General features: G+C 25.2%; 3 protein-coding genes across 3 annotated transcripts, besides 13 other annotated features; 1 reads left to right on the forward strand and 2 right to left on the reverse strand.

The window, feature by feature from the left end:
* Window positions 1-836: 836 nt before the first annotated feature.
* Window positions 837-861: a sequence feature (AT_rich).
* Window positions 862-956: 95 nt separating this feature from the next.
* Window positions 957-995: a sequence feature (AT_rich).
* A 240-nt stretch (window positions 996-1235) lies between these two features.
* Window positions 1236-4520, reverse strand: EDI_129660 (uncharacterized protein; the record flags this gene model as incomplete). Its single annotated transcript, XM_001741374.1, has 1 exon — window positions 1236-4520. The coding sequence occupies one exon, from the start codon at window positions 4518-4520 to the stop codon at window positions 1236-1238; it is 3285 nt and encodes a 1094-aa protein (XP_001741426.1).
* Window positions 2943-2977: a sequence feature (AT_rich).
* Window positions 4521-4522: 2 nt separating the features above from the next.
* Window positions 4523-4598: a sequence feature (AT_rich).
* Window positions 4599-4630: 32 nt separating this feature from the next.
* Window positions 4631-7479, reverse strand: EDI_129670 (uncharacterized protein; the record flags this gene model as incomplete). Its single annotated transcript, XM_001741375.1, has 3 exons — window positions 4631-4692; window positions 4763-7355; window positions 7408-7479. The coding sequence occupies 3 exons, from the start codon at window positions 7477-7479 to the stop codon at window positions 4631-4633; spliced, it is 2727 nt and encodes a 908-aa protein (XP_001741427.1).
* Window positions 4710-4751: a sequence feature (AT_rich).
* Window positions 5672-5694: a sequence feature (AT_rich).
* Window positions 5766-5793: a sequence feature (AT_rich).
* Window positions 6007-6047: a sequence feature (AT_rich).
* Window positions 7357-7396: a sequence feature (AT_rich).
* A 37-nt stretch (window positions 7480-7516) lies between the features above and the next one.
* Window positions 7517-7603: a sequence feature (AT_rich).
* A 29-nt stretch (window positions 7604-7632) lies between these two features.
* On the forward strand, window positions 7633-10647 carry EDI_129680 (DNA repair protein xp-E, putative; the record flags this gene model as incomplete). Its single annotated transcript, XM_001741376.1, has 1 exon — window positions 7633-10647. The coding sequence occupies one exon, from the start codon at window positions 7633-7635 to the stop codon at window positions 10645-10647; it is 3015 nt and encodes a 1004-aa protein (XP_001741428.1).
* Window positions 10648-11520: 873 nt separating this feature from the next.
* Window positions 11521-11709: a microsatellite.
* Window positions 11628-11749: a microsatellite.
* Window positions 11750-11808: 59 nt separating this feature from the next.
* Window positions 11809-11878: a microsatellite.
* Window positions 11879-11883: the final 5 nt, after the last annotated feature.

Below are 11883 nucleotides of genomic sequence, written 5' to 3' on the forward strand. Positions count from 1 at the left end.
CATTGCATATAATCGTCAATAATCACAATCTCATCAGCAAACGAAGTAGAAGTGGAATCAATCGATATTTGTGCTTTTGCTATTGGTTGCATTATTGCTTGTGGGTGGGATAGTGACGTATTCATTGAATTGGCAGATTGAGATAGTTGAATCTTTTTATTCCGGCGGAGTTTTCATGAAAGAATTTTCTCCATTCCGCTTTAAATTGGACTTTAATGTAGAATTTCTCTTTGATTCGAATTATTCTTTTCGGAATTTTTTTTTTATTTTTTGTTTTAAACTCATCATTTGTGACTCTATTTTTTCAGTCAGTTATTTTTTTCTTTTGAAAGATAAATTATGTATGTTTTTTAATAGAAGATTCGAGTCTTTTATCTTTATTGGTTTTGATGAGAAAGCTTATCTGAGTATCATGGGAGAAAAAGGTCAACCAAAGCACACTTCACAAAGAGGTTTTTGTGGAAGTGTTCCATAATTTAATTTTGAGACACAAAAAACGATACTCTTTTTTTATTAAGAATATTATTTAGGTGGATTGTTCGAACAATACAAGCGGGTCGAATAATCTTTTTCAGGAGAACGAAAAAGAAAGAAGTATGTTTTATATAACACATAATGAATTTATTTAATAGAATATAAAGGAGATTTAAAAATAAATATTAGATGTTTAATTACAAATAAGGAACAAAATAGTATGTTTTTTGTAAAATTAAAAATGTTAGTAAAACAGAATGAGTAAAGAAATCAATGAATGATTTTATTTTTGCAAGGTGAACAAGTAAAGAATGTAGAGAAGAAAGGATTTTGTTTTTAATTGGTGATGATTCAAAAAGAAGTATATATTAATAATTTTAAAATAAACTCAATGAATAAGTTAAGAAGGTATTTGTTTTTAAAAAAAAGTTTGAGACGAACCAAACTAACTTAAGGGCAATCTTTATCTTAAAATTTATCAGATATTTTATTTTAATAAAAAGGAAATTTTTTTTTTAAATGAAAGATTATTTTCTAAAAGTCATTTTATGATATCATTAAAATAAACAAGAAAATTGGTGGTTATTCAAAACAATTTCATTGATCCTAGGATCTTTTATAAATTGTTAATATATTGAAGTGAAAGAGAAAAGACTTAGATTATAAAATAAAGAAGATTTAAAGAGAATTTGAAAATAGTTATTAGTATATTTAAAAAGTAATGGAATGTAAAAAAAAATTAAATATAACACAACATTCAATTATTTTGAATGATTGATTATTTCATGTGTAACTTTGAAATATCCTTTGCATTCAGTTCCAATAAAAGTACTAATACAATTTTGATGAAGGTATTGATTACAATTAATACATTGACAAGAGTTTTGTTCAATATTTTTTTGACAAACACAACATTTTTTGTTAGTGTCAATTGAAACAATATTAAAAGAATGACCTATTGGTGAATGTTCAATATAGTTGTTATGAAATTTATATTCTATTTTTATTAACCTTTCATCAGTAACTGAAAAGTCATTAAATGGACCAATGTCTATAATACCAATATCTCCATTACCATCTTTTTCTAACCACAAATTCCAATAAACTTTTTCATGATAATTTCTTTTAACTAATTTTGTCCATTTAGAAGTAATAAAATATTTATTTGATATTGAACAAACTAATGAAATAGTATCTAAATTAAATAATAAAATTTGTGATGAATTGAATACAACAACTATATGTTTTGGTATTGAAGCAATAAATACAACACTTCCATAAGTTAATGGATATTTATATTCTTCTATTATTATTCCATTATCTCCATTAAATATTTTAATATTACCATCATTATTTGCAACCCATAGAGTTTGGTTTTCTTCTACATAACAAAAACAAGTAATTTTTGGTTGATTATATAATGTAATAGTTTGTATTAATGAACCATTTGTCATAGAAACAAATCCAATTTCACAATTATTTTCATATAATACATAAATTACTTCTTCATTCCCAGTAATTTGAATGATTGATGGTATTTTTTGTGATGCATCAAGTTTTTTTGGTATAACAAATAATTCAATTTTCTTTTTTAATGTTGGAATTTCAAACATTTCAATCATTCCATTTTGTTCTCCAATAACGATATTATTATTAAGAACCATTAAACAGTTTATTTCTTTTCTTTTAACCATTTGAATTATTTCTTTAGTTTCTACATCAATTGTTAATAAAGAAGTATTCGATGCAATGACATTATATTTATCATATGACTCTATTTGTTTTATAGTATTGAATGGAAGATTTAATTTAGTAATTGATGATTGTAAAGTATTAACATTAATTTCTGTTAATGTTCCATCAAATTCTAATAACCAAATAATATTTTTTGTTTCATTGAAACAGCCTATTATAATAGTATTACTTGTTTTGGTTTGTTTTTTAATAAGACTAAAAAGTGATGGTGTTTGTATTGGATGTTCAAGTTTAGAAGGCATAAATAAATCATAATTATTAATTAAACACTCAAATGAATCATTTTCTAATGATGCAAAATCAACTGATTGTTTTGGTGGTAAAAAGCATTGACAAATAGCAGTTGAGAGATTTGACTCTCCCATTCTATTTAGTCTTTGATTAACAGCAATAACATTCATTAAAAATAAATATCTAGATAAAGTATTTCTATGTTCGTTGTTTAATGACTCAATAAAAAATTTGATTTGTTCTCTTTGTTCAATAATTCCTTTCTTTTTTGATATATCTGAAAAGAGTTTATATGATTCTCCATTAATAAATCTAGGATTCATTTCCATTAATAAACTTTTTAATAATCCACAAATAGTTCCAACTGGATATTCTGTTAATTTTAATTCATTTCTGAAATCAGAATCATTTAATTTTTTTATTAATTCTTCTAGTTGGTATTGATCAGGTGGTTTTCTAAATAGTCCATCTTCAGTAAGTCCTTTATTAATAATTTCATTAATACATTTATTTAATACATCTGGAACATTATCAAGACAGGAACTAAATTGTTGAAATTGAACTAATTCTTCAATAGAAGAACCTACATATTTACTTTTCTTAATAATAACTTTTTTATTAAAGAATTTGGTTGATATAGGATTTCCTAGCTCAAAATTTGGAGTCGTTGGAACGTCAAGAGATGAAAGGGTTTCTTTAAGTTGATTGGTCCATTCAATAATATCGCTCTCGTGTTGAAAGGAGAAACAAAATGTTTTACGATAATTTGAATCTTTTGTTAAGATATGAAGATCTCCTGCAAAAGTATGGTCTTGAGGGATATCAATTTCAATATCAGCACTAACCAACCTTTTAGCACTTATAAAGTCACATGGTAAAAATGTGTTACCAGCGTATGATAACAAAATTAATAGTCCTATCTTTAAATAATATAAATAACATTTTTGATATCTGCAAATTTCATCATTTGTTTGTAAACGTAAAAACGCTGTTCCAGCATGAATAATTGAGTACTCATTTATTTGATTTATTATAGGGTCATATATTTCTAGGGATGTATTCCAATAACGTGCAGCTTTGAGTGAATTAAGAATATCATGATAATTAAGAAATGAATTTAATCCATCAACACTTTGAGATAATTGAGAAGTAAATGAAGAAGCTGTTATTAAGTTTGATTTTATCCATGTAAGTTCACTTAAACTAATTGACTCATTATCACCAATTTTATAAGAAGTTGTTCCTTTAAATTGAATAAGTACGTCTTCTAGATCAATTGTTTGTTCTATACCTATTCTATCTGATTCAAATAATCTAATACAAATACTTATAAATTCAGCACAATTACAAATAAGATCTTCTAATGAAATTGTATTATTTTTTTGATAAACTTTTTGATGAATTAATGATTTATTACACCAATTTCTAAAATTAATAATAGTTGTTTGAATATTTTTATTAAATTGAGTAAATTTATCAATAACTTCAACACTAAAAGAGAGTACTATTGGATTAAATGATTTTTTTATTGTATTTTGAAGACTTAATATTGATATTTTAAGTGCAGTAAGTATTTCTTCAAAAATATTAATTGAATGAATGAGATCTTCTTTGTATTGAATAAATTCATCTTTGTCAAATTCTTTTATGTCAAACTCAAGAACAATAGATTTTTCTTTATCAGTTAAATTTAATCCTTTATCAAATTCTTTGTTTTTAGATATTCTATTAATAATGCCAACACATTGTTTTTCTATAGAAATGATAACTTTAATTATGTCTTTAATTTCTTGAATAATTTTTAATATTGTTCTTCTTATCATAACATTATTTTCTGGACTAGAAATTAATGACAGTTTTGAACTTAACTCGAATGAAGGTTGACGTCTTGCTAAATCATTAGGTGTATTAATTTGTGATGAGTCAATAGTTAATCTTCTTAAAGGAATAAGTTTTGCTGGATTTAAAGAAGGGAGGTTTTTAGTATTACCTCGAGAGTGTTTAGTGAATGAACGAGGTCTTGAAAATCCATGTGAACTAACGCTTTCAACAGAAATCATCCAATAAATTAAATTTAATAATATTTTTTAGTTTAAATAAAATAGAAAAATAATGGTATAATAAAAAATAAATTAAATCTTATTTGAAAAGAAGAAAGACAGTTTGAACATTATTTAACACAGTCTTTCTTAAGTAATGATAAACAGTTTGTGTGAATACAAGTATGACAATCTAGAAATAAGTACAACAAAAATTTTTAATATAATTTAATGAAATGTATTAAAAAAATACTAAAACAAACATCTACAAATAAAGTCATATGAAGAAAGTGTTTTATTACATATCGAACAAACACAATTAATATGAGAAAGATTAGGAATAAATGAATGGTTTAATGAAGACATAGATTGTGGAATATCCATAAAGAAAGGAGATAAATTAATTGATGAACAAGTTGGTGGATTATTTAATTGATAGTAAAAAATTGAATTAAATGAACTCATTAAGATAACTTCATTTTTTGTTATTAAAAGAGATGATATTATTGAAAAAGGATTAAATATTGATAAAATCTTAAAATGATTTTTATCAATAACTAATACACAATTGTTTGTAGTAAGTGCATAATAATGTTGATTTCCCATTGTAATATCTTTAATACTTCCTTCATAAGAAATAATAATTTCTAATTCATTTCCATTCATTTCATTAAATATAGAGATACTTCCATCATTAAATCCAATCATAATAATTCCATCATTTGATGTTATAACAGTAATTTCTTTATTTATAAATTCATAATCTTTTGTTAATAATAAATTTCCTTTTTGGTCAAAGAATTTTAATGTTTTGTTATTTATTGCTACAACAAATCCTGATCTTATTTGATGTGTTTTAATTGTTTCTACTATTGTAAATGAATATGTTTCTATTAATTCAAATGTCTGACAATCAAAAAATTCTAATCTATTATCAAGTGCAACTATTAAAATATTTTCATTAATTGCAATATCTTTAATTCCATTAAGCTCTATTGTTTCTGTTTTAACATCAATTATTCTTGTTATACATTTATCATTAGCAATAAAAATATATTCATTATAATTACAACATAATGTATATGTATCAGATAAATGTAATGATAATAACTCTTCATTATTACAATAACAAATAAGTTGTTTTTCAAATAATATACAATACTTAATATCACTTAATATTATTATTTTTTTAATTGGTTCTTTCATTAAATTCACTTTATTTAATGTCATAGGTATCCCTTTCATTGTATATCTTGGCATCACATCTTTAATATTATCAATAATATATTTTATTCGTGTAGTATCCATACATTTCTTTTTAAATGTGGAATCACTAGCTATTTGAATTAGTTTTATTGCATCATCTATCCCAAAAGAAAATTGTTCACCATTAATAACAAAACAATTGAGTAGAAATATAAATGATAATAGTATATTTCTTATTTCACTTTCTTTTAAATCAAAGAATTCAATAAGATTTGATCCTTCAATGTTATCAGCTTTGTAGTTAATTTTATTAAATAAATCAATATCATTTTTATTAAATAACTTAGGTTTCATTTCTTTTAAATAATCAAGAAAGAATCCTGCAATCTCTTCAATTGGTACACCACTTAATTCAATCTTAGGATTATTTTGTAACGTACGTTTAAGTACTCCTTTTGTTTTTAATTTAGTTCCCATTTTGAAACAAGAGCATCCTCTTAATATTAACTCTTTTATTACACTAAATACTGTAGCTGGTAGTCTATCTGTTAAATTACTTTCAACAAGTACTTCTTTTATTTTAATAGTTGTACTTGTTTTTTGTTGATTGATACAGTGAACTAAATCATCATGCCACATTAAAGTTGTTAAAAGATTTGTTGAACACATACAATATGTTGTATTATTTAATTTATCTCCAATAGTTAATACACACCACCCTTCATTATAAAATTCACCATTTATTCCCGTAATATTACCGACATTTAAATTATCAACAGAAATCCATATTGATTCTACAATAGTATTATCTAAAGGAATAAGATACATTTGAAGTCCAGTAGGGTATAGAATAAGAATTGTATTGACCATTATCCTTTTATTATATTTATCTAGTTGTCTTAATAACATACTTCCATGTCTTATAATAATTCCCTTAGATGATATGTTAATAGGTTCTTTCGTTTTGAGACTATTAGCAACACAAAAAAGTTCTTTAGTATATTTTTTCATCTCTTTTATTTCAATATCTCCTTGTGATATTAAATTCATGATAATTGAATCATGGTTCATTACATTCTCAAATTCAGTTGGTTTCAAAAACTTTCTTTTTTCTAATTGTTCATTGTTAAACATAATTCCTAATAATGTCATATACCGTTGCATGTCTTTATCTAATAGTTCAATCAGAAAAGAAAACTCTTTTAATATTTCACTTGTAAAATCAATCAGACCATTCAAATTTGTTTCTGGAATTTCTGCATATGTTTCTACAGCCAGGGCTGAGAGAACTATAGGGTATGTATCAAAACATAATTTACCATCAATTATAAATGAACATATTAATGGTAGATTTGTTGGTTTTGATAATCCCATTAAAACCATAGACATCTGTTTTAAAAGAATACCTCGTTGATGAGCTGGTAATACCTCATTATATCTCTGTACAAATTGAGATGATGGTGTAATAGAATCAAATAACTGAAATAATTGTTTAGATGAACTAACTATTGTTGATAATGACACCTTTATAATTTCTGTTAAATTAAATGTTGGGATATCTTTAGATTCAATTTCAAATGATCCAGTTGAATTTGGTCTCAATACAGTACTTCCTCTTCTTGAACTCCATGAATATTTTGTTCTTGTTTGCTAAATATAATAAATATAATAAAAGGTAATTAAAATAAAAAGTAAATCAAACAAGTGTCTTCTTTTTGATAGAAAATCTTGATGGAGAACATGGAGTTAAAGCAATAGAATTAGTTCTTTTCATTTTGTATCTTTTTCTACTTTTGTAGTTACCAAGACTGAAAAAAAAAAGAAAACTTAAAAGAAAAAAAGATAAAATTAACAATAGTAAATTTTACTATTAGTAATATGTAAATAATAAAAAAAAACTCATTATCGTTATTTCATTATATTCAGTATGAATCAAGACAATGACCATTTCTTTATGTTTAACACATTAATTAATCCAAGTGGAGTTTCTCATTCAATCACTGCTCAGTTAAATCTTAACATAAATTATCTTGTTGTAAGCAAATTAAATTTATTAGAACTATATGAAATTAACTCAACTGGTCTCATTCCTTTAACAACAAAACGATACTCATCTGGGATTAGCCTTCTTTTAAAATATAAACCATTAAAAGATATTACAGACTATCTTATTATAGTTACTCAATCAAATGAAATAGAAATACTTAAACTTACAACATCTGCATTACATATAATTTCTTCTGGTTCTTTAAAAGACACTTTTGGAAGAAAAGCATTTTTTGGAGTTAAAGCAGCTATCTCTCCTAATAATCAAATTTTACTTTTAAATTTATACGAACAATTAATTAAAGTTGTTTTATTGCCACAATATCCTAAAGATCAATTAACTGCTTCAAATATAAAAGTTAATCATTCCCATATTCTTGATATGACATTTTGTTTATTAAATGATTCATATCAACTCGCTTTATTACATGAAAATAAAAGAGATATTAGACACATTGATACGTATACATTAAATTCGTTTAATGAATTAGAAAAAGGAAGTTTTAATCAACCAAATGTAGGATCAAATACATCAAGGATATTAGGATTTAAAGATGGTATTATTGGAATTTTCGTTATTTCAGATGAAACAGGGTGTTATTTTAATGGAAATGGAAAACACATTCTTTGTAATCTAAATCAATACCCAAATACTGCTTGTTGTTTCATTAAAAAAGATGTATTGATAATGACTGACTCAAAAAGAAATTTAGACACTCTTGAATTTAAAGTAAATATTAGCAACGAAATTATTGAAGTAACAAAGAAACAGGCACCAAAACTTTTACAGTCTATTTCTTCTACAATCAGTGACCTTTCTAATCAAATTCTTTTCATTGGTTCATTGAATGGAGACAATTTAATAATGAACTTAAATGGAAAAATTTTAGAAAAATGGAGTAATTTTGGTAGTTTAATGGATGCAAGACAAATAAGTAATAGAGAAGATTATCTTGTTGCTGGTAATGGTGGAGGAAAAGGTAGTATTGGATTAATGATTAAAGGAAGTGGAATTGAAGAACTTGGAGCTTGTGAGATAGATGGGATTAAAAGTATTGAAAGTATTGAATATAACAGTAAGAAATATGTTATTGTTGGGTTTGAAGAAGAAAGTAATATATGGGAAATACACCAAAAGTCAAAACACATAAAAATTGAAGAAAGTTTATTAAAGAAAATTATTGGTAAAGAGAGAGTTATATGTTGTGGAATAATAAAAGAACGATTGATTTTTGTTTGTAAAAAAGGGATTTATTCTATTGATAAACATCAAAAGAAAAATACTCTAATGAAATTTGATAGTTTTATTACACACGCAAAATTCATTAATCAACAAATATATTTCATTTATGGAACAGAGTTATTTAAAATTAATGAAGAATTAAAAATTCAAAAAATGAAAGATTTAGAACAAAATGTTAGTTGTTTTGATGCAAATGAAATTATAGTTATAGGACTTTGGGATGGAAGTATTTTAATTTTTGATATTAATGGAGTATTAAAGAAAACAGAAGTAGTAGATACTATTGGAAGAAGTGTTTTAATTGATAATAATAAAATTTATGTTGGATGTGATAATGAAATAATTATTTTCTTATACCACCAAATGGAAGAAGATTGTAAATATAAAAATAAACTTAAATATCAAGTTGAGGCTTCTCAGTCAGTCAAATTAAAAAAATTATATTCAATTCCCTGTGTTGTTGCAAATAAAACATTCACTTTTCAACAAACTGGACTTGTTCCTCTTGCTGTTGAAGATCTTATTGATATCTGTGAAAGTCCTGTTGGAGCTTATGGAATCATATGTGCAACTAAACGTGGTATTGTGTTTGGTTTAATGAAAGAAATGAGTAGAGTTACATTTAAAATGATACATTCTGGAGAAAATTGTTGCAAAATTGCTACTGATGGATCTCGTGGATTAATTGTTGGTAAAACAATCAAATCAATTAATTTAGTTGATGGGAGTTTTGGTGTTACAACAGTAGAACTAAAGAGTAATGAACTTGCACTTTGTGTTGATTCGTTAGAAGATAATATTTATGCAGTTGGAACTGCAATAATTAGGGAGAATGAAATAGAACCATCAAGTGGTAGAATTTTATTAATACGACAAGACTCAGAAGGATTAATTTATATCGTTGGAACAGAAGATTATGATGGTGCTGTTTATTGTTTAAAAAAATATCAAAAAGGAATAGTTGCTTTTATCAATAGAAATGTTCATGTCATTGAAAAAAAAGGAAAAGATTTAAGCACCAAACAAAATATGTTATTACCTTTGATAGGAGTTAGTCTTGACATTTGTAAAGATTATATCATTGCTGGAGATTTAGCGAGATCAGTTTCTGTTTATCGTTATAGAAATGACATTGAACATCTTGATATTGTTGGTAAAGACAATCAAATCGTTTGGTCTTCTTGTGTTGGGAGTATAGAAAGTGAATACGGCACTTCATTTTTAGTTGCAGACGTATCAGGAAATATTAAAATATTTAACTCTAATGAAGAAGAACCAAAAACAGATGATGAAAAAATTAATTTAATATCCCAAGTTCATATCGCAGATTCTATTAACTTTATCCAAAAATCTTTCTACAAAGGATGTTTAATGGGAGGTGTGCATGGTGGTATATATAATATTTGTGAGATATCAAAAGAACAATATCTTTTTTTGGATAAAATTCAATCCAAATTAGTTAAGCCAAATTGGAGAGAAAGTGTTAATACCCAGCAGACAAATCCAATGATGAATTGTATTGATGGCGACAAAATTGAAAGTGTTTTAGAGTGGAGTGAAAAGAAACAAATATTGTTAGCTCAAAAAATTGGTGTTGAATATCAAGAAATGATAGAAAAAATACAGTCACTCTTCTCTTTAGTTTTTAATTGATTGAATTTGATATTGTCAAAACCATTAAAATTTAATCTTTTAAGGAAAAAAAAGAGGAAAAATAAATCAAAAAAAAAACAGTCGAATTCAAAAAGATTATTGTTAGTGGTAATCTATATTACTTATTTTGTTTCATTTGGTGTTGATTCAGCTGTTTTGATTTGATTTTTACGTGCATCCTTTGCTGCTAATTTTTCTTCTTGTTTCTTTTTAAGTGCATTTTCATATTTGTGAATCAACTCTTCTTTAAATGGATAGAGATGAGGAATTCCTGGTTCTTTCTTTAATTTCTTTCGTGCTTCAGGAAACTTTTTTGCTAACTTTCTCATCTTTTGGTTGTGTCTTCCAATTTTCTTCTCAATTGAGTGTTTCTTACTTAGTGTTTGTCGTTTATTTCTGGGTTTTGATCTTGGCATCCTTTTTATGTCTCTAAGTTCTTTTCTGTTGTTTGTTAATGGTTCTTCTCTTGATTATTTTAAAACAAGACCATTCTGATATTAAAGTCAAAGAGATATTTTCAGTTTAGTTAAATAATTTCTAGAAGTCATTAAACTTTTTAGTGTGATGATGATGTGAATTTCTCAGAGTATTTGTGGTATTGACTAGATACCTTTTTGAGATAGTATGACAGAAAGATGTAAGGTTCAAATTCAAGAATGTTGAAAGAATTAATTGGTTGATAGATTATAGATGGTATTAAATAAGTATTTAACTAATGAAGTTCAAAGAAAGGAATGAGATGAAATAAGTAATGAGACATTTCATCAGAAAGTATTTCATGGAAAAGAGTTTTCAAATAGTTAGAAGAAAATAAATAAGTAAGAAAGAACAAGATTTGTAAAGAAGAAATGGGGAGATTACTTTAAATGTTTCAAGGAAGAAATAGAAGTGAAGAAATGAGAGAGATAGAATGATAAGAGTGGTAGAAAAAAAGAAGAAGAAGTTGAGAAAGTCGTTTAGAAAGACAAGAAACAGTCTTCAAGAATAAAGAAATAAAAGAAATAAAGAAGAAAAAAATGATAAAAGAAAAAAAATAGAAACTTAAAAAGGAAAAAGAATGAAGAGTGAGAAGAGATTACAAGAAAGATATCAAGAAAGAGAAGGACTAAAATGGCACGAGAACATTTATGAACAACTTGAATATGAGAAAGAGATAATTGAAAAAATAAAAAGAGGAGAAATTAAGAGAGAAGAAGAAGAAATAGAAAGTCAAGTAAGAGAAGAAGAAGAAACACA

This window comes from Entamoeba dispar, genomic scaffold (genome assembly GCF_000209125.1).
Source record: "Entamoeba dispar SAW760 scf_1105229463703 genomic scaffold, whole genome shotgun sequence".
Taxonomy (NCBI): domain Eukaryota; phylum Evosea; order Mastigamoebida; family Endamoebidae; genus Entamoeba; species Entamoeba dispar.